We start from the raw sequence: 21,535 nt of genomic DNA on the forward strand, positions 1-21,535 counted from the left end.
GATCCTGGAAGAGATTGAATACTTTTTGGGATTGTGTTGTTTGTAGCAAATTGGGAATGCTGAGCACTGTGTTTCACTTTACACATTTTATATAATTTGTATTGTTCACTGTGAGCACGGTCAATATCACATTTTTTGTTACATTTTTTGCTTATTGTCAAGTTTTCATGCTTTATGACGTGCTGCTACATTATATTAATTTAATCACTTGGTTTTTGGTATCAATTGCCTGTGCAAGTGTAGGGATGTTTATCACCTCACTCATCTTTCCAATTGTCCATTAGTGTTAAATGTGAATAATTCTTAAAATATACTAGATTGCTTTGAACTTAAATTTTAAAAGATAAATCTTCCACATAGGTATTTGTGTTTTTTCAAATTCTTTCAAAGTGTATTGAGTATGCTTCTGTTTCCATTTAAAGCTGTTTTTCCCCAACCTGCTCTGGGTGCAGGCAAAGGTAAAAATAAGCATTGCATGTTTTGCTTAGCTTGCAAAAGTTTGACTCAAATGTTATAAATACAAGCAAAGGTTATTAAACTTTATTTTAGGTTGTTCTGCATGAGTTGAAGCATTTGTTAAATTGCTGCTGGCTTGATGCATGTCATATTTTGAGGTGCTTGGTATTCTTGTTTCCTTTTCCCCAATATATGTCTTCCCTGCTGTGATAGGAAAGTATTTTTCTCTTAATGTTAAATAATAGATATATCCCCTCCTCCTCAATGCCTATCTTAACCCTAAATGAGCTGAACCATAGCACCACAACTGTGTGCACTGCATATGGTTGCCGGGTAATTGTGGCATGGCCCTATACATGTAAATGGTTTGCATTCAGCTGCAATACTTGCAATACATGCAGCTTTAATTTTGCCAAGGCCACAAAGAAAAGCATTGCAGCCATGGCATCTGTACAGCTGTGAGTGGCTGCATAGCCTTCTTCAGGTGGGCAGTCGGAGGGGATTTGTAAAACCACGGCTCAGCTGCCTGCTTTTGTCACCTCCTGGCCACACCAAAGAATGACAAAGATATTGCAGAATAAAGAGACCCATAGAAGAAATGTAAATATTGCTCTGGTTCATATGAGGTATATAGGTAATGAGGTATATAGGTGGTAAAGTGGTTAAACTAAGTGCAATGGTTGTAACACATCCTAGAGTACAGGATATCCATATTGTGTGTGTTGTAGCTGTAACTTGTAGGTAAGACTTAGATTTAAACATACAGTGAATTTCCCGGGATAGAATTGTCAGAGCATTTTGAACAGATTTTGTTATACTATTATATCCTTTCTGGTGTCATGGTCCTGGAGATCTTTCTGGTGCCTTCTTTCCTTACACTTACAGGGTAGTGCACCATTCCCAGCCCCTGCCCCAATTTTATACTCCCCTGTCCTGATCCAACAAGATATCCCTTATTATGTGCAGCCACTTGTCAAAATGTTCCTGGTTAGGAGGTCGAATCTACTCTTTGTACATTTCTTTTGAGTATGAGCTTGTTGTCTGAAGCTTCATTATAAATACATCCATAGGAATGAATTAGAGAGCTGAGAGCATGAGTGAGTCCATCTAGAAAGATTTTGACAAGCATCTGTGATGAATAAAAAAATGGGGGGATTACAATTTAGGCAGATATTTTTCTTTGAGCATTAGTATAATATCTAATAACCGTTTTTGTGCATTTACGTAAGTTCTATAATTGATGGGTCTGCATACCTGACAGTAGAGGGAAGGCACTTGCAGCAATTACGCTGTATTTTCCCATCATTTACTAGTTAGAGTATACTTGTAGTTACTGAAGAGACTGTAATAAATGATTAAAGTGGGAGTTCAGGCTATTATTAAGCATAAAACCTGCTCCCATCCTCTTCTAAATCCTATTCTAATCACCCTGTAGAAGGAAGATGCCTATACATACCTAATCTCAGGGGAGAGCAGGGACAGCCAACAACGGATGCTCCATAGTAAGCCTATGGGCAGTGTCACCACTCAGGCATTGGATTAGTTGTCGGCGATTTCTCCTCTACCCTGAAGCCAGCCGCTGGGGAGGCGTCATGACTGGACCAGCGCTCCCTGAAAATAGGTAAATTTAAATATCATTCTACTACAGGGTAGGTGTGTTTTCTGCAATTGCAGGCAGAAAATGGGAAAAGTAGACAGACTTAAATTATGTAAAACAGGGGTGTCAAGCTTTTCAAGGGCCACATCAGCATAAGGGTTGCCCTTAAAGAGTCAGTTGTATTTGTAAGACTAGATGACCAGAGCCCCCCACCCACCTTACATCAGATGTCAAGAGCCCTCCCTCCAGCAGAAGTCAAGAGTTCCTCACCCTCCCTTACATCACAGTGCAGCCTCTTACTTTGTGCTGCTGCTGGAAAGAAGCTGGGGAAGGAGCTGGTAACCAGAAAAGCGGAAAGTGCAGGGTCTTAAGTAGGGCTGGAGACATCTGCCGGAGTTTGCTGAGCGCTGAGACCAGGGGAGGCAGAGACATGGGGGGCGCTGTGGCTTCACAGAGGAGGGGCAGGATCTGTTGGAGGAGTTCTGTTCTCCTCTCTGCTGCTGACTGCTGGGACAAGGTGAAAGCAGAGGCAAGGAGGGTGCTGCAGCTGCAGGAGAGGTGTAAAGGTCACAGGAAATGGCCTGGCAGGCTGGATTCCGCCTATGGGCCTTGTGTTTGACCCATGTGATGTAACACATTAGCATCAATTAAAGCTATGTCCATTTGAAAGTAGGGCACTTTTTTATCTTCAAAATAAACTCTGGAGACTCTCCTAACACAGATTTTTACTGTTACAAAGTCTCCACAATAATACATTCTGATATCTGATATGGAACACAGTCCTTTTATATCTGATACTGTAAATCACAGGAAGTATCACCAAGGACACTCTTCATACTGTAGTATTTTCTTACCATTAGCTTTGAAGAAATTGCTGCTCTAGCTAATGGTGAGGAGAAGCTTTTTCCCCTCCATTTCATTGATGATGTACATACACAGTAGCACTCCGTGCAGCTATGTTTATTCTTGGCTGAGGTGAAAGCTCATAGCTCAGTGACGTAAATATAGAAAATGAAGACACAAAAAGGAAAAAAAATAAATAAATAAATATATATATATATATATATATATATATATATATATATATATATATACAGTATCTCACAAAAGCAAGTATACCCCTCAAATTTTTGTAAATATTTTATTATATCTCTTCTTGTGACAACACTGAAGACATGACACTTTGCTACAATGTAAAGTAGTGAATGTACGGCTTGTATAACAGTGTAAATTTACTGCCCTCTCAAAATAACTCAACATACAGCCATTAATGTCTAAACCGCTGGCAACAAAGGTGAGTACACCCCTAAGTTAAAATGTCCAAATTGGGCCCAAAGTGTCAATATTTTGTGTGGCCACCATTATTTTTCTATCATTCATCGACAGACGCAGCTCCATCTAGTCAGAGACTATAGGTTGTGCTCCTCCTATCAGTAATAGGCACTAGGCAGAAAAAAAGCTTAACTATACCTATGGGGCTGTCCCTGCAGGCATAACCCCACATACCCTGCTATCTACGAACAGTTTGTTTTTGCCTAGTTTAATAAGGACCTAGCTTCCTGCTGGGACTTCGGTCTTAGCTGTTATAGGAATGTTTGTTAGTTTGTGATTTTTTATTTTCAATAGTTAGTTCCTGTGGACCAAGATCCAGAGGAACTACAAGCAACAGTCGGCTGAGGTTTCGCACTGGAAAATCTAGATCCTTAGGAGCAGGTTATAGTCCAGAACCAGGCCTCGCCACGACAGTGCCCCGACGGTTGGGGACGAGCCTGCGAGTGGACCATCACACGACCTGGAACGCCCTGAGTCACAGCTTCCCCTTGGCTGACAGCACCCCCATCCCGGGTGGGAGGTGAGCTGTTTCGGAATGGCACCCACCTGGTACCATGGTATGGTGAGTAAATTGTCCCCCCAAAAACCCCTGGCGGTCTCGGGGCAGATGTGGGCCCTTCCCTGGAATAGTCGGACCTAAGGGGCTCCCTCGGTTCCCCTGACACCTCTAGTCCTGTGTACCCCTCGGCATTCCCCTACCCCAAGCGGTTTTTTACCTGGGGAGGGCAGTGATAATGCGGCCATTGTGGCGATTATTTGAGGGGGTTACTTGTCCTGTTTGGGCCCCTGGGCCGGGACCTTCCGATGCCTATTGTTCTGGGCCCCCTTTTGGGGGTCCTGGAAATTGCATGGCGCTCAGTGGGGGCCGCCATTTTGCTGTAGATCATGATTTTTATATTCCCATTAGTTATATGGGCAGTCATTTTCTTTAATTCCCCATTGAGAATGCAAGAGCAGCCATTTTCCTAAGGTCCATAGGCTGGACAGGCATGGCTGTTTAAAATATAGAGTTTTCTCTTCCTCTTCCTGTATAGTCAGTGTCAGTTTTGTTTTTGCACAGACCGTGCTGGAAGTCTCCTCTGGGGTTCCCTGTGGGTTTTTCTTCATTCACTCAGCTATTATCTTATAATAACCAGGGATCATGAGCCCGCACTTATAGCGGTGGGACTGCGTTTTTGGCAATCTTAAAGAGACACTGTCCAATTATTATGAAAAGTGTAACATGGAGTCCCAGGATAATATTTCACCTGCAGACCCCCTGGGAGCGACTGCAGGACCTTCTGGTTCACAGTCTCAGTCAGAGATTGCAGCTTTTTTTCAAAATTTGAAGTCTAAGGTAGATTTTGTCATTGCCAGTGCTGCCAGCCGCAAACGCCCTCTGACCTCTGCTCTCACTTCCATCTGCAGGGTCTTCAGACTCTGAGATAGACATGGCTGCCGCAGACGCAGACCACGCAGATCAGTGTCGTCACATTCTGACGGTGCAGAGGAACTGTCAACATCAGCCGCCGTGTGGCAATGCGCTTTGGTGGAAGCTCTGATAGTTTCAGTGTGGCAAATTTTAAAATTGGCTGACGAATCCACAGCGCTGGGTACGCAGGTGTCTGTTGGCTCCCACAGATCCCGTAAATCAGGCAAGGTGTTCCCTTGCCCAGAATTGTTTCATACTATTGTGGACGTCCTAGCCACGCCCTAGGCAGGGGCCTTCCTTTAATGCTCATAAACGTCTTTTTCGTGCCTCCAGGTCGCAAGAAAAAGGTAAATCATTCAGGTCTTCTGGGGGTTCCAAGAAGCCGTGGTAGGGAAAAGCAAAGATCGGCCAATCTGGTCCTGCAGACAAGTCCTTGTCTGCATGAAGTGGCGTCCTCACCCGATTCTGGGATAGGGGGCATCTTTGTTTCTTTCTGGAACCCTGGACCTCCTTGATTCAGGACAAATGGGTTCACGAACTGATCTGATATGGGTACAAGATCGAAATTCCAGTCTCGCCCGTTGGACAGGTTCTTCCTATCCAATCTTCGACTATCCCCAGTCCGGTTAATGGACTTGCGAGGGGCAGTACATGATTTGCTGTCGTAAGGAGTAATTGTACTGGTTCCTTTTCAGGAACATTTTCAAGGGTTTTATTCAAACCTCTTCACCGTGCCCAGGAAGGAAGGCAAGGTGCGTCCTATCCTGGATCTCAAGGCCCTGAACTGCTTTGTGCAGGTACAGAAGTTTTGGATAGAATCCATCCACATGGTGGTGGCGTCGCTGCACCAGGGAGACTTCTTAGCCTCCATTGATATCAATGATGTATATCTTCACATACCTATTTACGCTGGACACCAGCGGTTTCTTCTCTTTGCGGTCGCAGAGGAGCATTATCAATTTGTGGCATTACCCTTTGGTCTCACCTCAGCTCGCAGAGTGTTTACCAAAGTCTTAGCACCGGTATTGGCATTGCTGCACCAGCGGGGGACTGCGGTACTGAGGTACCTAGATGATCTCTTGTTGAGAGCGGACTCTCCTTCAGTCTTGTTGGGGGATCTGTCAGTCACTGTCAGAACTCTGCAGGATTTCGGTTGGAACAGCAATTTCACAAAATCCGTGCTGACACCTGTCATGAAACTGGATTATTTGGGCTTGACTCTGGATTCAGCCTTGGCCAAGGTGTTTCTTCCCCCGGACAAGAAGCAAAAGTTGCAGGAGGCGATTCGGTTGTTGTTGGTGAACAATCTGTCCTCTCTTCGAGTTTGCTTGCGGGCCTTGGGTCTGATGGTATCAACCTTCGAGGCGATTCTGTTTGCTTAGTTCCATACCAGACCTTTGCAAAGGGAGATTCTTGTCAAATGGAACAAGGATCCAAAGTCCTAAGACTCTTTGATTCGGTTAAGCCACAACACAAGGTCTGCTCTGTTGTGGTGGATCCAGTCTCCAGCACTATGCCAGGGCAAGTCCTTCCTTCTGTTGTTTTGGATGGTGGTGACAACGGACGCCAGCTTATCGGGCTGGGGTGGGGTGGTGGGGAAGCTCTGTGCCCAGGGTACCTGGATGATGGAAGAGTCAAAACCACCAATAAATGTTTTGGAGCGCAGAGCAATAAAGCTTTGTCTGAGCCATTGGACGACTCGTCTGCAAAATTGTCCGATTCTGATTCAATCAATCAATCATCCTCATGGCTGGGGCTTGAATCAATCACCAGGGGGCACCAAGAGTGTCTTGGCAGCCAAAGAGGTGGCCGAGATTCTGCCATGGGTGGAAAAATGTATTCCAGCCCTCTCTGCTGTACACATTCTAGGTGTGGAGAACTGGCAAATGATTTACCTGAGTTGTCAGGTGTTGGATCAAGGGGAGTGTTCCCTGAACTCTGAGGTGTTTCATCTCCTGTGTGTTCAGTGGGGGACTCCCGAGGTGGATCTGTTTGCTTCTCACCTCAACAAGAAGATTCAGAGATTCGTAGCCAGGTTTCGAGATCCTCTGGCCGACATCACAAACCCTTTGGTGGCCCCTTGGGGTCAGTATCAGCTAATTTATGCCTTTCCTCCCTTGAAACTCCTGCCGAGGCTTCTGCGCAGGATAGAGGTTGGAGGGATTCTAGCCATTTTGGTGGCTCCAGACTGGCCTCGCTGGTCTTGGTATGCAGACCTAGTAAAGTTGGTCGCCGATGCTCCTTGGAGACTTCCTCTCAGGGAAGATCTGTTGTCTCAAGGTCCAATCTTCCATCCTCTTTTACAGTCACTGGGTTTAATGGCATGGCTGTTGAAAGCCAGATGTTGAGACATAGAGGTCTTTCTGACTCTGTGATTCCTATGCTGTTGAAGGCTAGGAAGTTGACTTCTAGGTAGATATATCATCATACGTGGAAATCATATGTTTCATGGTGTGAATTACTGAAGGTGCACCTTCGCTTGTTTTTTGATAGCTAGGGTCTTGGCCTTTCTGCAGAAAGGAGTTGAACAGCAGATGGCTTTGGGCACTATCAAAGGCCAAATGTCGGCTTTGGCTATATATTTCCAACGCCCGTTAGCTACGCATGCTTTGATTCGTACATTTATACAGTAGTAGTAGTAGTAGAAGGAGGACCTCAAGCCGTGGGACCTCAATCTGGTATTATCTGTTCTTCAAAAGCCTCCTTTTGAGAACATTTGGGAGATTTCTCTGCTTTCGTTGTCCCAGAAGGTGTCCTTCTCGGTGGCTATCACTTCCGCTCGCAGAGTATCTGAACTTGCTGCGTTGTCCTGACGCTCACCTTGTCTGGTGATACACAGGGATAAAGTGTTACTTCAACCTAATCAGTCATTTCTTCCTAAGGTTGTTTCATCTGAATGAAGACATTGTGTTGCCTTCACTCTGCCCTAAGCCCAAACATTCTAAGGAATTTGCGTTGCACTCTTTGGATGTGGTTCGGGCGATCGGGGTCTGGAGACCACTAAGTCTTTTAGAAAATCAGATGCTCTTTTTATCCTTACCGAAGGATTTCGTAAGGGATTGGCTACATCTGCAGCGATCATATCTAGATGGATCAGGCAGACAGTAGTTCAGGCTTATTCACTGAAGGTGAACCCAAAAATGATTCATAAATGGGGAAGCAGTCCATGCAGATGTATCTTCACTTTAAAAGAGGCAAATCCAGAGTAGAACCACCACCAGAAGAGCTCTAAAAACACCACCACTCCTTACCAGATGTCGTTGATCCCCACAACAGAGATCAATTGCACGTGTATACAGGATCAGAGATTTCCCACTCAAGTATCCAGTTCACAGGCTCAGAGATAGTGTGTGTTGATAGAAAAAAAGAAAGAACATCACATAGCGCAGACTGCTTCCAAAAAGTTTATTCCCACTAAAATAGGCCACTTACAGAGTCCAGAAGTTTTCCTCGCTTTCATAACAAGAGTCTCCCCGCTGGTTCTTAGAAATTCCTGTTGTCAAGCACTCGGTCTATGGCCACTCCCAGCTGGGTGGCATGCTAGGTGACGCGTGCCGCAGCTAGGAGGAGACAGAGTGGCCATAGACCGAGTGCTTGACAACAGGAATGCCTAAGAACCAGCGGGGAGACTCTTGTTATGAAAGCGAGGAAAACTTCTGGAAATCTCTGATCCTGTATACACGTGCAATTGATCTCTGTTGTGGGGATCAACGACATCTGGTAAGGAGTGGTGGTGTTTTGAGTGCTCTTCTGGTGGTGGTTCTACTCTGGATTTGCCTCTTTTAAAGTGAAGATACATCTGCATGGACTGCTTCCCCATTTATGAATCATTTTTGGGTTCAGCGCCACATTTAGTGTTATATGTGTTTTAAATCTGCAACTTTCCAGGTTTTGTGTGGCTGCTTTACCCTTGTGACCTGTGATCAATCGAACTGTTCACACACTTGTTTATATACTTCCTATAGCGCGGCAATATTGTGTTTTTATTCACTGAAGAGTCAGGTTCCTCCTTTTCTGATGAAGGCGTCGGTGCTGCAAGTCTGCAAGGTGGCAACTTGGTCGTCTGTGCATACGTTTACAAAATTCAATAAAGTAGACGTGTTGGCATCTTTGGATGCTTCCTATGACCGCAAGGTTTTGCAGGCTGCTGTTTAAAGAGAACTGTTTTTTTGTTACTCTTTGAGGGTGTATTGTGCTTTCAGGGTGAGCTCCAGTTGTTCCTGGTTGAGCGCCATGTTACCTGGTTTGCTACATTTAGCCTTTGGGGAGTTACATTTCCATTTGCGTTGTCTTCCCACCCCTCATGAATATACTGCTTTGGTACATCCCTATAGTCTCTGACTAGATGGAGCTGCGTCTGTCGATGAACGATAGAGAAATTAGGATTTTTGTAAGAACGTACCCTAAAATCTCTTTCTCGGAAGTTCATCGACAGACGCAGCAGCTGCCCCTCTACTTCTGAGTGAATAGGGCTTTTTCTATTCTAAACACTGCTTGCAACTAAACTGTTTGATGATAGCAGGGTGTGTGGGGTTATGCCTGCAGGGACAGCCCTATAGGTGTGGTTAAGCTTTTTTCCTGCCTAGTGCCTATTCCTGATAGGAGGAGCGTAACCTATAGTTTCTGACTAGATGGAGCTGCATCTGTCTATGAACTTCAGAGAAAAGTATTTTACGGTAAGTTCTTACAAAAATCCAGTCAACCTTGTGGACAGCTTTCCTAGAAGAGTTGAAGCTGTTCTAGCTGCAAAGAGTGGGCCAATCTAATATTGAACGCTATGGACTAAGACTGGGATGCCCTTAAAGTTCATGTGCATGTAAAGGCAGGTGTCCCAATACTTTTGGAGATATATATATATATATATATATATATATATATATATATATATATATATATATATATATATATATATATATATATAATTTTGGCATATGAAAAAGGCAAGGCTGTTACAGGTTTGCAAAAAAATGAATATATTTCAAAGTGCTACAGGTTGCTTATTCATTAGTGGTAATCAAATGTAGAGCGCAACTCAGTCTCAGTATCTTGACAGCAATTTAATTTATTTCCTGCTGAGGAATGCTTCTTTCATCTAACAAGCCATTTTGGCAGTGGAATTCCCAGGTCCTGTATATTTGTCTGTGCTTTATCAGCGAAGATGAACATAAAAGAAGACAACTTTTTTGCAGCTAGACAACTCTCTTGTAACTGACTCCTACCTAATATTGTCCCTGACGTGAAAACATATATTGAACATGGCCTAGTTGTCAATAGCTAACATCAACATTTGTATCATAAGGCTATCAGTTATTGCACAAGGCCACCTTTGCAGGAAACCTCATCATATGTAGACTGTCTTTTTAATGGTACACAATGACCTTCTAGTTTCAATACATTATAAATTACTGGCCAAGAAAAAAGCATGCCATCAGGACCTCTGTTGTTTTGCATAATTTTTCTGGGCTGATAAATCAGATAGTTCTAAAAACAGAGGATAAACATGGCAAGCAGACTTCTATCATTCCGAAATGTGATTTATAACTGACAAAACTGATCTGAATATAAAGTAGAAAAAAACAGGATAACTATGTATCCAAGCTAATATCTGTTTCACCTGTCTTAAAAAGTAGTGATTTGCCAGCACAATCATTACACACTATATTTTTTTATTTTTCTACTAATTTTTATAGTGGTATGAAGTGCTTTTCACAGGAGATTAAACTATTTACATATTTTTCTGTTCCGATGGTACTTCAACTACCGTTTTTACTAACATCGTGTAATGCATACAGTATTGTGCAAAAGCTTTAGGCCGGTGTGAAGAAATGCTTTAAAGTAAGAATGCTTTCAAAAATATATATTTTAATTGTTTATTTTTATCAATTTCCAATATGGAAAGTCAGCGAATATAAAAAAAAATTGAATTCAAATCAACATTTTGTGTGAATACCCTTTGGCTTCAAACCAGCATCAATTCTTACACTTGCACAAAGTCATGGATTTTGGAGGATCAAGCATACGATTAATCAAATATACCAAGCAGGTGCTATTGATCATTGATTTCATATGTAGGTTGAAACACAGTCATTAACTGAAACAGAAACAGCTGTGTAGCAGGCATAAACTGGGTGAGGAACAACCAAACTCTGCTACTAAGGTGAGTTTGTGGAGACAGCTTCATGTCACAGGTCATTCACCATGGCAAGACTGTGCACAGGATCATGACCCCAGGATAGTTATTCTGCATCAGCAAGGTCTCCCCCAGGCAACTATTTCAAAGCAGACTGGGGTTTCAAGATGTGCTGTTCAAGCTCTTTTGAAGTAGCACAAAGAAAGGGGCAACATTGAGGATCGTAGACGTAGTGGCCGCCTAATAAAACGTAATGTAGCAGATGAAAAACACATCATGCTTACTTCCCTTCAACATCAGAAGATGTCCAGCAGTGCCATCAGCACAAAACTGGTGGAAACTGGTAGGACCCAGGAACACCCATCCACTGTTCGGATATGTATGGCCAGAAGTGATCTGGCAAGGCTAAGCTATTCAACTTGGGTTAGTTCTCCAAAATGTTTGGGACAACCTGCCTGCTGAGTTCATTAAAAAACTGTGTGCAATTGTACCTAGAATTGATGCTGTTTTGAAGGCAAAGAGTGGTCATACCACATATTGATTTGATATGGATTTCTCTTCTGTTCATTTACTTTCAAATTTTGGTAATTGATAAAAATAAAATCTGAATGCTTCTATTTCTGAAAGCGTTCTTAATTGACAGCATTTTTTCACACCTGCGTAAAACTTTTGCACAGTAGTGTATATACACGTATACTTCAGTTGATTTATTGTTAACCTACCACTTTGTCTTTGAATTATGGGAGGAGACCTGAATACCCATAGAATGTCTCAGCAAGAGGACACAGTAGAGTTATCATAGAGATGGCAGGCTTGGTGTTCATTGGACACAGATTTCTAGCAATGCAAGGACTCAGTTATACAGATTAAGCCACTTTTTATGTTTGCTTCCCTTTATAATTTTTCTTCTTTGCTATTTGTTAATATTTCCCAATAATTAATTAAGCATTTTCTGTGGAGTAGAATGTTCTATAGTGTCATATAAGATTTTTTTAGATTCAGGAAGCATATGCTTTTTGGTGTGAGTTACTTTTTAGAGTTGGATTTCTGTTTCTAATAATTATAACAATAATTATCTACTTTTTTTGTAGGAATAATGTATAGTACGTTTTTATAACAAAATCATATTTTTGTTATCAGTTTAGGCCTTTCAGACATCATTTTGAATCACTGTAGTCCCTCCTTCATTCCATTTTTGGCACAAACACATTGCTCTACAGAAATAGACCGTAATATTCTGGCAAGACATCTTCATCTTTTCATTCTAAACTTTATTTTGTTCTGCACTACAGTGGTTGTGTGACTATACAACACATATTAGTCTTTTTTCACTTATGGTGTTCACTTCATCACGCATGACTTTTGGTACATAAGAATACAGTTTGATGCCATGTAGTAATGATAAAATGTGAAGCAATCTTTATGTATTAATGATTTAAAAAGTTTATATATATTTTGAAATTCAGGGGGCATAATTCCTTAAAACCAGTCATGTCTCATTATCCTCTCCATGTCAAAAATTAGCACTGAAGCTAGTCTGGTTTTATTGTATTATGTAGTGCTGCCAAAATAAGGTGTTTCTGGTAAATAAATAAGCATGGGGTAGCCAACTAGCCAACAATGGAGGGAATGATGGAAATACAGCTTAGTATCGATGTAGCAGGAGTTGCAGTTCTAAACCTTTAAGGACCACGGACAGTGCCATGAGTTATTCCTATAACTGCACAGCATCTTGCATAACATCCCAGCACAGAAACATTGTCAACTGCAATGTGCAAATTGCAGTGTTTATTGGCCTTTTGGAAAATAGACGTCTTCATCTAAATAATCTGTGAAATGCCTAAAAAAAATGTCTACAGTCCTACTAGTTTAACGTCTTCCACTAGATGGCATCGGCGATTCAATCCTAATTTGGTTGTCTTTTCTTTTTTTAAACATTTAAAAATGAGCTATATTTTTCTCATTAAAATCCTAAAAGATATGTAGGAACAAATATATGTTAGATGCAGAGTACTGTGTAGCATGGGTGGCAAATCATCTGTGGTTAATTAGACATAGAGTGTATAGTGGGATGTAGGAGGGCTGCATTAATGAAGCACTGCATGGGAAATAACTAGTAGTATTAAATAGTTAATGTTTATTGCATTGGTTCTGTAAGAGAATATGCTCATTAGAGGTATAAAATGTTACATTTCCCTATACATGTTTTTCTTGGGTTAGTGGTATCAGCAGCCTAGTATGTAATAGAAAGTAGCCACTTTAATGAAAAGACAGAGTCCTGCAATATGTCCAAAGCTTTTGAGCAATGCTAGCTTGACCATCATACACATCAGAACCAAACATCTAATTAATATTATTAAACTTAATTGGCAATTTAGGAATTGGCATTCATTTTTAAAAACAGAAGAATTCTTTATTTTTAATTAGAACAAAATGTTGTTTCTTTTAAAAATAAAGAAATCAAGACTTAGTTATTTTAGATTTATTCAATGTATATTGAAAATAAAGAGCCAAAACAACTGTCCAGTGTTTTTTTTCTCTGTAAATACTCCATGGTGTTATTCTTCCATTTATTAAAAAATAAATCTGCTGAGTTCCCTGTTGAAGACAGAACATTCTGAAAATGTCACGGCAAGCAGTGAATGTCATAGCGTTTCTGGGCGTATGCCATATTGATATGGTGTTCCTGATACAGTAGAGCCCTTAAAGTAAACCTGTCACAAAGCCGGGCCCTTCAAATGTAGAATATGATGAAAAACAAAATAGCAGGGGCTAGTTCCACATCAAAACAATCATTGGATCTAGAGACATAGAGGTTGATTTACTGAAGGCAAATAGGCTCTCTGCTTTACATGCAAATTTTCACTTTGCAAAACAATGTTTAGCTTACTATATGAGGTGACACTTTGCGGACTTCCATCATCCAATACTAATTTTTTTTTTTCCATGATTATGTATTTTTTGCAAAATTGATCTTCACCACGTTTATTAAGCTAAGAGAAAATTTTATTGCAAAATGAATAGCCTATTTGCTGATCCATAGGCAGCTGAATCCACCTAACCTAAAAAAAAAAGGCGATTGTGGCCTGACCAGCTCCCCAGCTTCTCTGTTAATGTAATAAAGGGATTTACTGAACAGTCAAGAGTCTTGGGGGTTGGGGTAGTCCAAGCTAAACTTTTACAGGAAAAGTCAAGATACAATATTTGCCATTGCTTATATCTTTGGATCTACTGATGATTGTTAGTACTCACTAATGGAAACTTTTTATCATAGGCTCCATCTAAATTTTCCTAGCATTGTGACAAATATAGTCTAACTTTCACAATAACATGAGATATATATGGAAAGCACATTTGAACATGTGTCCTATATTATTACAGAAAGGGCTAGCCTTGTAAATGTCATGTGCAGACTTTACCAGAGTGATAGCTTGTTGCTAGTGTGATAATATGCTAGCAGAGCCAGTGTTTTATAGTGTTTTATACTAGTTTTCACGTTGTACTTTAATGGGATGCATAAAAGATACTTGTCATATACTTGCAGTTCAAAATAATAAAGTGTTTTATGCCACATAGAAAGTATTTGAATAGTTGGCTTGATTTACTAAGCTTATGCATGTATGCTTGCATATGGTTGTGTGTGGTCAATCAAATTGTATCCTCGCAGTATTTACTATGTACATGTAATATAAGGAAACCTTAGCTCTTTCATTTTTTCTTTTTTTAGTAAGTGTGTGTTTGCCCTGCTAGTATTCCTTACAGATTGCACCTTTTTGGATGCATGAATGAATGTATTCCTAAATTGTAAATGCCGCATTACTAATCAAAGTTTTCAAACGCTAATTGTACTAATTTAATAAATGTAATGTGCAAAAATTGCATGCATTTATTCATAACAGGTAAACATGTATGCATGCCTTAATAACAGGTGGTTATAAAAAATGTCTCTCTTTCCCTGTCTTTTTCTCACTTTCTATCATGTTCTTGGAAAATGGCAGAGCACATCTTTGCCACTTCTGCTGTCATTCACACTGTGCATCCAACATATTACATGGGTATTGTCTTTATTATTATTGCTATTTATTAGAGGCTCAAGCTGTGTGTTAATTCCCAGTAGATTTCCTGCTGTTGCATGCAGTATGTACAAATTTAGAATTATAGGTTAGGGGGATTATGTATAAAGAATCAATGTGAGCTCCTGGAGTATTCTTCACACACTTGTAACATGCAAAATGTAATTTGCATTATAAAATATTTAAAAAACAAAATTCTCAGATATTAAATGCCAATGTTCCCCTACAACTAAGAGGGTATTAGTTGCATTCTGATTGTCCTCATGTTTTCCTAAAAAACTGTGGCCATCATTGTGCTGTGCTTCTAACAAAGATTCTACAAGTTTTCTGTTTTTTTCCCAGAAAACAGTTTTCACCCCCCCCCCCAAAAAAAAAACTCTTCTAAGTGAACCCTACGTTCTGACATATGAACTCATCCCCCCACTCTGTATATGATATATATAAAAAAGGATGATTGGGGGTAAAATGCCAGTAAAGTTTATATTGTCCCTAAAATCCCAAAGAGCTGTTAGACGCTTATATAAGAAGAGTCGGAAAGCTTATGACAGCACCTATATATGTATATTGCCATTTATCACTATGACATAAAATAGAATATTTATAACCTGTAAAGGTACCTATAGATCAATATGCTTGCCTCCTAATTCAACTGATTTGGGCATTTATTTTCACATTTGTGGATACCTACAGACTGCACCAATCACCACTGGCTGATATATTATAAAGGAAAGTGATCCCTCCTCCTTCATCTGCTGGCCTAAACCGCAAGCTCAAGCAGTGGAAGAGTGCATATTTCTCCCTCTTTCGGTTAAAAAAATAAACAAATAGTGCCCACACATTCAACTGCTCTCAAATATTTATGTCAAATTTGAAATAGCCTGTTTTGCCAGATTTATATGGCCTAGGTAGGAGGCAAAAAAATGACAGTTCAAGAATTTATACAATTCTTGAACAGTTCTATCCTAGTCAAAACACATCAGAGCAAGTTGGATAAAAGTTAGTGTTAGCCCCTAAAATTAGCCTTTACTTCTCTCGTAATGCATTGAGCATGCATGAGCACATTCATTTCTTCTTCTAGCTCTGGTTAAGGGTAGATTTGATTTTTTTTCCTCAACCTGATTAAGTGTGTGCAATAAACACAAGATACACTGGTATCTGAATTTAAAGGGCATTTATATGAAAACGCATCTAAAAGTTGTTGAAGTACAACCCCAATCCCAAAATAAATTGGGATGTTGTGTAAAATCTACATAAAACAGAATAGAATGATTTGGAAGTCTCATAAACCCATATTGTATTCACAATTAAAAATAAATAACATATCAAATGTTTAAATTGATAAAATGTACAATTTTAAGGGGAAAAAAGGTTATTTTGAAATTTATGGCAGCAACAAACCTCAATAAAAGTTATGACAGGGCAACAGGAAGCTGGCAAAGTAAGGAATATTAAAAAGGAAGGTTTGGAATAACATTTTGAAACTAATTAGGTTAATTGGCAACTGGTCAGTAACATGATTAGGTATGAAAAGGGCATCTTCGAGAGTCCAAGTGTCTCAGAAATAATAATGGGCAGAGTGTAAATGGGGGGTGTAGAACCAGCGCTATGAATAAGAACAGCCAGGCAGTGAAAATATAAAAGGTTGCAGCCACCAACCGACCTCTAAGAAGCTTAGGGGCAGGAATGTAATGTGGGGGTGAAGGGTTGGAAATCGGCGCTACCTACCACATGTGCAACGATGTGAGTAAAAGAGGAAAAAGTGCTTAGTGCATACAAATTAGTGCAAAATGTGACAATTATAATTAATCTTGTAAATGAGTAGATAATAAATCCAATAAATAAATAAATAAAAAATAGAAAATAGTTATTAAATATATGGTGTTTGAAGTGAAATAAAAAACTGGGTATGTATACAAAGTTAGTGGTTACAATTGCCACTATAAAATGCTAAATGAGGTAGTTGTGAATTAGTCATAAATACTATAAAATGCCATTTGTATATCCTTTTGTTAAATGCTCATGTAATGTGTCGGTCTGGACACTGGGGGTCACACTTACCCTGGGACACACAGAAGTGTATAAGCCAGATAACAGGAACTAAGTAACTCTCAAACCTGCCTGTTGGTGGTCCCACAGGACCAGAAAGATCCCATCTGGGTGTAAAGGGAAAAATAAAAGATCCTTAGTGTGACAAGTAGAGAGCAAGTATACAAGGCAATAGTATCGACTCACGCTTGAAATTGATGCAGCAGATCTTCTCAGATACTGGCAGTCTGCGCCGGGGAAAAACTACAGCGTTCCAAGCATCGGCGAGCTGCGGACCGGAAGTGACGTGGGTTTCCGCCCGACGTACGTTTCGTCATAGGACGTCTACGGGGAGCGGTCAAATAATGGGCAGAGGTTCACCGATCTGTGAAAAGCTGCGTCTGAAAATTAAGTCACATTTCGGATGTATCTGAATTTTCTAATTACTATAATACTGAATATAAACAAATCCAAACAATAATGGAATTGGATGAAATTTGAATTGTTTTGAATAGTTTTTTTAATTAATTTTAAATAGTTTTAGAATTCCAATAGTTTTTAAATTGGAATTTGAAAAGCTTTTGAATTCAAAATGTTTTCAAATTCGAAAAACTTCCGGTTTTGAAAAAAAAAAATAGAATAGAATAAAAAAAATAAAAATAAAATAGAATATAACCATCTTCTGAAATTTCGAATTTCAAATAGAATAAATTCAAATACATAATAAAATAATAGAACAGAATAGAATAGACTATAATAGAATAGAATAGAAAAGAATAGAATTAAAAAAACAATAGAATAGAATGAATATAACCATTTCCCAAAATTCAATTAGAATTAATTTGAATAGAAAAGAATAGATTCAAATATAAAGATGGTTATATTCTTTTCAAATTTAATCTATTTAAATTTTGGTAAATGGTTATATTCTATTCTGTTGTTTTTTTTTTTAATTATATTCTTTTCTATTCAAATTTCAGAAGATGGTTATATTCTTTCTATTTTGTTATATTCTTTTTCTATTATATTATATTCTGTTCTGTTCTTTTATTTTCTATTCTTTTTTGTTCTGTTTCACTCTATTATATTCTACTCTTTTATTTTCTGTTATATTCTTTCCTGTTCTATTATATTTTTTCCACTCTGCTCCTTTATCTTCTTTTCTATTTTGTCTTTGAAAACTGTAAAACAAATCGAAAACTCTTTTAATTCAAAAACTTTTCGAATTCAAAAACTATTCGAATTCTAATTTGGAAAATCTGATTTGAATACGAACAAACAAAACTAATTTCGAGAATGAATCAAATGGATTAAACAGATTTAACTAAACAAATTTATGCAAATAACAAATCAAAACTAAACTAAACATTTTTTTTTTGTTCTGCACATGTCTAATAATTATTGAACAATTTCAAAATGATGTTCCTCAACATAAAATTACAAAGACATTAATGTATCGTCATCTACAATACTTAATATCAAAAGATTCAGTAATGCAATATTAGATGCCGTGATCTTCAGGCCCTCAGATGGCACTGCAATAAATACAGTCATGATTCTGTGATGGAGATCACAGCATGGGCTTAGGAACACATGAAAATATTTGCTGCATCTTGAAACAAGAAAATGTCAAAGAAGACCCAGCACTGTTGAGCAGTTAGATTTTTATATCATGCACAAATGGGGAAACATTTCTCCCCAATACTCCCAACAACTGGTCTCCTCAGTTCCCAGACGTTTAGGAGTGTTGTTAAAAATTAAGGGGATGCTACACCATGGAAAACTTAGCCCTGTCCCAACTATTATAAGATGTGTTGCTGACATCAATTTTAAATGGTACATTTGATATGTGAATAAAATATAGGGTTATGATATTTGCAATTCATTGCATTCTGTTATTATGTGGATTTTACAAAGAATCCCAACTTTTTTTGCAATTGAGGTTGTAGTTGAAGAATGCACTACTACACAAGTACTGGAAATATCTTGATCAGATAGCAATGCTAGCAACGGTGGCATGAAATGATATTAAGCTGAAATGGAATATTGTTTATTGTGTTTTTGTTTGACCATTCTGTAAGGTCTTCTTTTACACAGTTTGCACCATATAGGGTATACTTTCCCATACAAGGACAGGAAAAGTAAAATTTAGAACCTTTGATTAGTGACTAAATGACTAGGTATACAGTATTTCCTACCATAAAATTTAAACATGGTAGATTATAAACATAAGGATTTATAGGCTATTATTGTTTAAGTGTTGACATTTTTAAGTCTTTAAATTTAAATTACAAACAAATTAAAATTTACAAAGACAGCATGGAGTAAAGTAAAACTGCATCCATAAAAAGCTTTGGGCCAGCTGACTAAAAAAAAAAAAAAAAAAGCACTGCGAAAGTAGAATCATTAGGAACTGCTGGTTTAGAAAAAAGCAGCTCGGGATATACAAAGTCATTGGTTAGTAGGGTGTACTCCTCGTTATTGCCTGCTTCTAGTGCCCGGTTGCTAATGTCTCTGGGCTCCACTGGCCGATCAATTCCAAACTTTTTGTTCTGTCCCTACATTTTTCCTACCAAAGCTTCCTAAAAGTTCTCTATTGATTTTTGATGCATCTTTTTATTTTAGAAATTAATACATTTTAAATCTACTCAGGAACTAATTTTGATCTAGAGCATTTCTAGTTCTGATAGCAGAATGGTGGAATTCTCTGAAGCATTGACCTGATCTCACAGTTGTCTCAACTGATTACACACTCTTCAGCTCTTTTCTGAAGAGCACAATTTTCCTAGGTGTTTCTCCAATGGAAAAAAAAAAGGTTCAATGGCTATATTCCAGTTCAGCTTCCATGACAGCAACACTTAGATCTTGCATGACATTTGCATGTAGTCCTAAATACATAGCTTATTTTTTGGAGATAATAGCAAACACTCTGCTAAATTTGAGACATTTGTAAATAAATCTCTGGTCACATCAACTCATTAAACAAGCTACTGTACATTCAGTTACATTGTTTGACAAATAAATAGTGAACCTTTACAATTCTTAACATGAAATCTCAACATAAATTCGTAGAAGCAGCTGGTTTTAATCCATCTCATTGTGGCTTATCTCCAAAAATAGAGCACTGAGTAGCTGTGCATGCGTCCAGTGTAGAAGTTAGTATACATTTTAATTTTTTCTCTCACTTGATGCTCAGCCCAACCAGTCAGGATCAAGAATATCACTACTGCGGAAACATCTGCTACTATTTTGTGGAATGTTGAGGATACAGAAGTGAAGCTCTTTGTTAAATATGTAGAACAGAGTAAGGTCCAGTTTTCTTTAAAAAAATAAATAATAATAAAATTGCATGTTTTTAGGTTTACATCAGTAATGGGATGGGCTTTAAAGAGAATCTGTCATCTATAACGGAAACCTATTTTTGATGACCCTATTGGATTAATGTAACAGTGAGATAAATTCACACTGGATGTTGCTGTGTTGAATAATTCTCTTCATCATCCAGGCACAGAGCAGCTGAGAGATCCACTCCATGCATTTTCTATCAGGTTGAGACGTTGTTATCTGCTAGGAGATTCAAATAAAATGTGCCACAACGTATTACTCAGAATTTTAAAAAGAAACGAACTATCTCTATTCTTGCCTCACATTTGACAGATTCACTATAAAGCTAATGATTATAATTATGTGTGTACCCTTTTAAAAACAACTCCAGTTATATATATATATATATATATATATATATATATATATATATATATATATATATATATACACACATATATATATATATGTATATATATATTTTTACTGTTAAATCAGAGATTAACAGACACAGACCAAGGGGGAGACCAAGGTGGAGGTTACGTTAATGACTGGGTACCCTTACCAAAAAATAATAGAAAATTATGTTGTGTGTGGTCTCATGCAATAATAATTACCCAAATCTAAAAAGTGACTAGAGCTCTCTGTAAATGTAACCTCTATGATAAGGAGGCAAAATTCAACATTTAGAGCAGTTTAAGACGATGACTGTGAACAGCATAAAAGTTCCAAAGAATTGTGATTTAATATACAGCTATGGCCAAAGGTTTTGAGAATAACACAAATGTTAATTTTCACAGAGTCTGCTGCTTTAGTGTTTTTAGATCTTTTTATCAGATGTTACTATGGTATACTTAGGTATAATTACAAGCATTTCATAAGTGTCAAAGGTTTTTGTTGACAATTATATTAAGTTTATGCAAAGAGTCAATATTTGCAATGTTGACCCTTCTTTTTCTAGACCTCTGCAATTCGCCCTGGCATGCTGTCAGTCAACTTCTGGGCCACATCCTGACAGATAGCAGCCCATTCTTGCATAATCAATGCTTGAAGTTTGTCAGAATTTGTGGGTTTTTTTTTTTTTGATCATCTGCCTCTTGAGCATTGACCACAAGTCCCTAATGGGATTAAAGTCTGGGGAGTTTCCTGGCCAATAAGTAAGCCACTTAGTTATCAGTTTTGCCTTA

General features: G+C 38.6%; 1 protein-coding gene across 17 annotated transcripts in view; it reads left to right on the plus strand.

Annotated features, from left to right (window-relative positions):
• The window catches only part of NRCAM (neuronal cell adhesion molecule), a 352,914-nt gene that overhangs the window by 310,454 nt on the left and 20,925 nt on the right, over positions 1–21,535 (plus strand). For 10 of the 17 annotated variants that reach the window (XM_082254972.1, XM_082254962.1, XM_082254974.1 and 7 more), the window contains 3 exons: positions 423–458; positions 14,925–14,981; positions 20,221–20,328. The exons of 6 other annotated variants lie outside the window; for them this stretch is intronic. In XM_082254972.1, coding sequence (XP_082111098.1) covers positions 423–458; positions 14,925–14,981; positions 20,221–20,328 — 201 coding nt within the window. The remainder of the gene's footprint in view (positions 1–422; positions 459–14,924; positions 14,982–20,220; positions 20,329–21,535) is intronic. One more of the 17 variants, XM_082254977.1, reaches the window with a different exon arrangement.

Source organism: Pelophylax lessonae (assembly GCF_965119305.1).
Source record: "Pelophylax lessonae genome assembly, chromosome: 4".
NCBI classification, from domain to species: domain Eukaryota; kingdom Metazoa; phylum Chordata; class Amphibia; order Anura; family Ranidae; genus Pelophylax; species Pelophylax lessonae.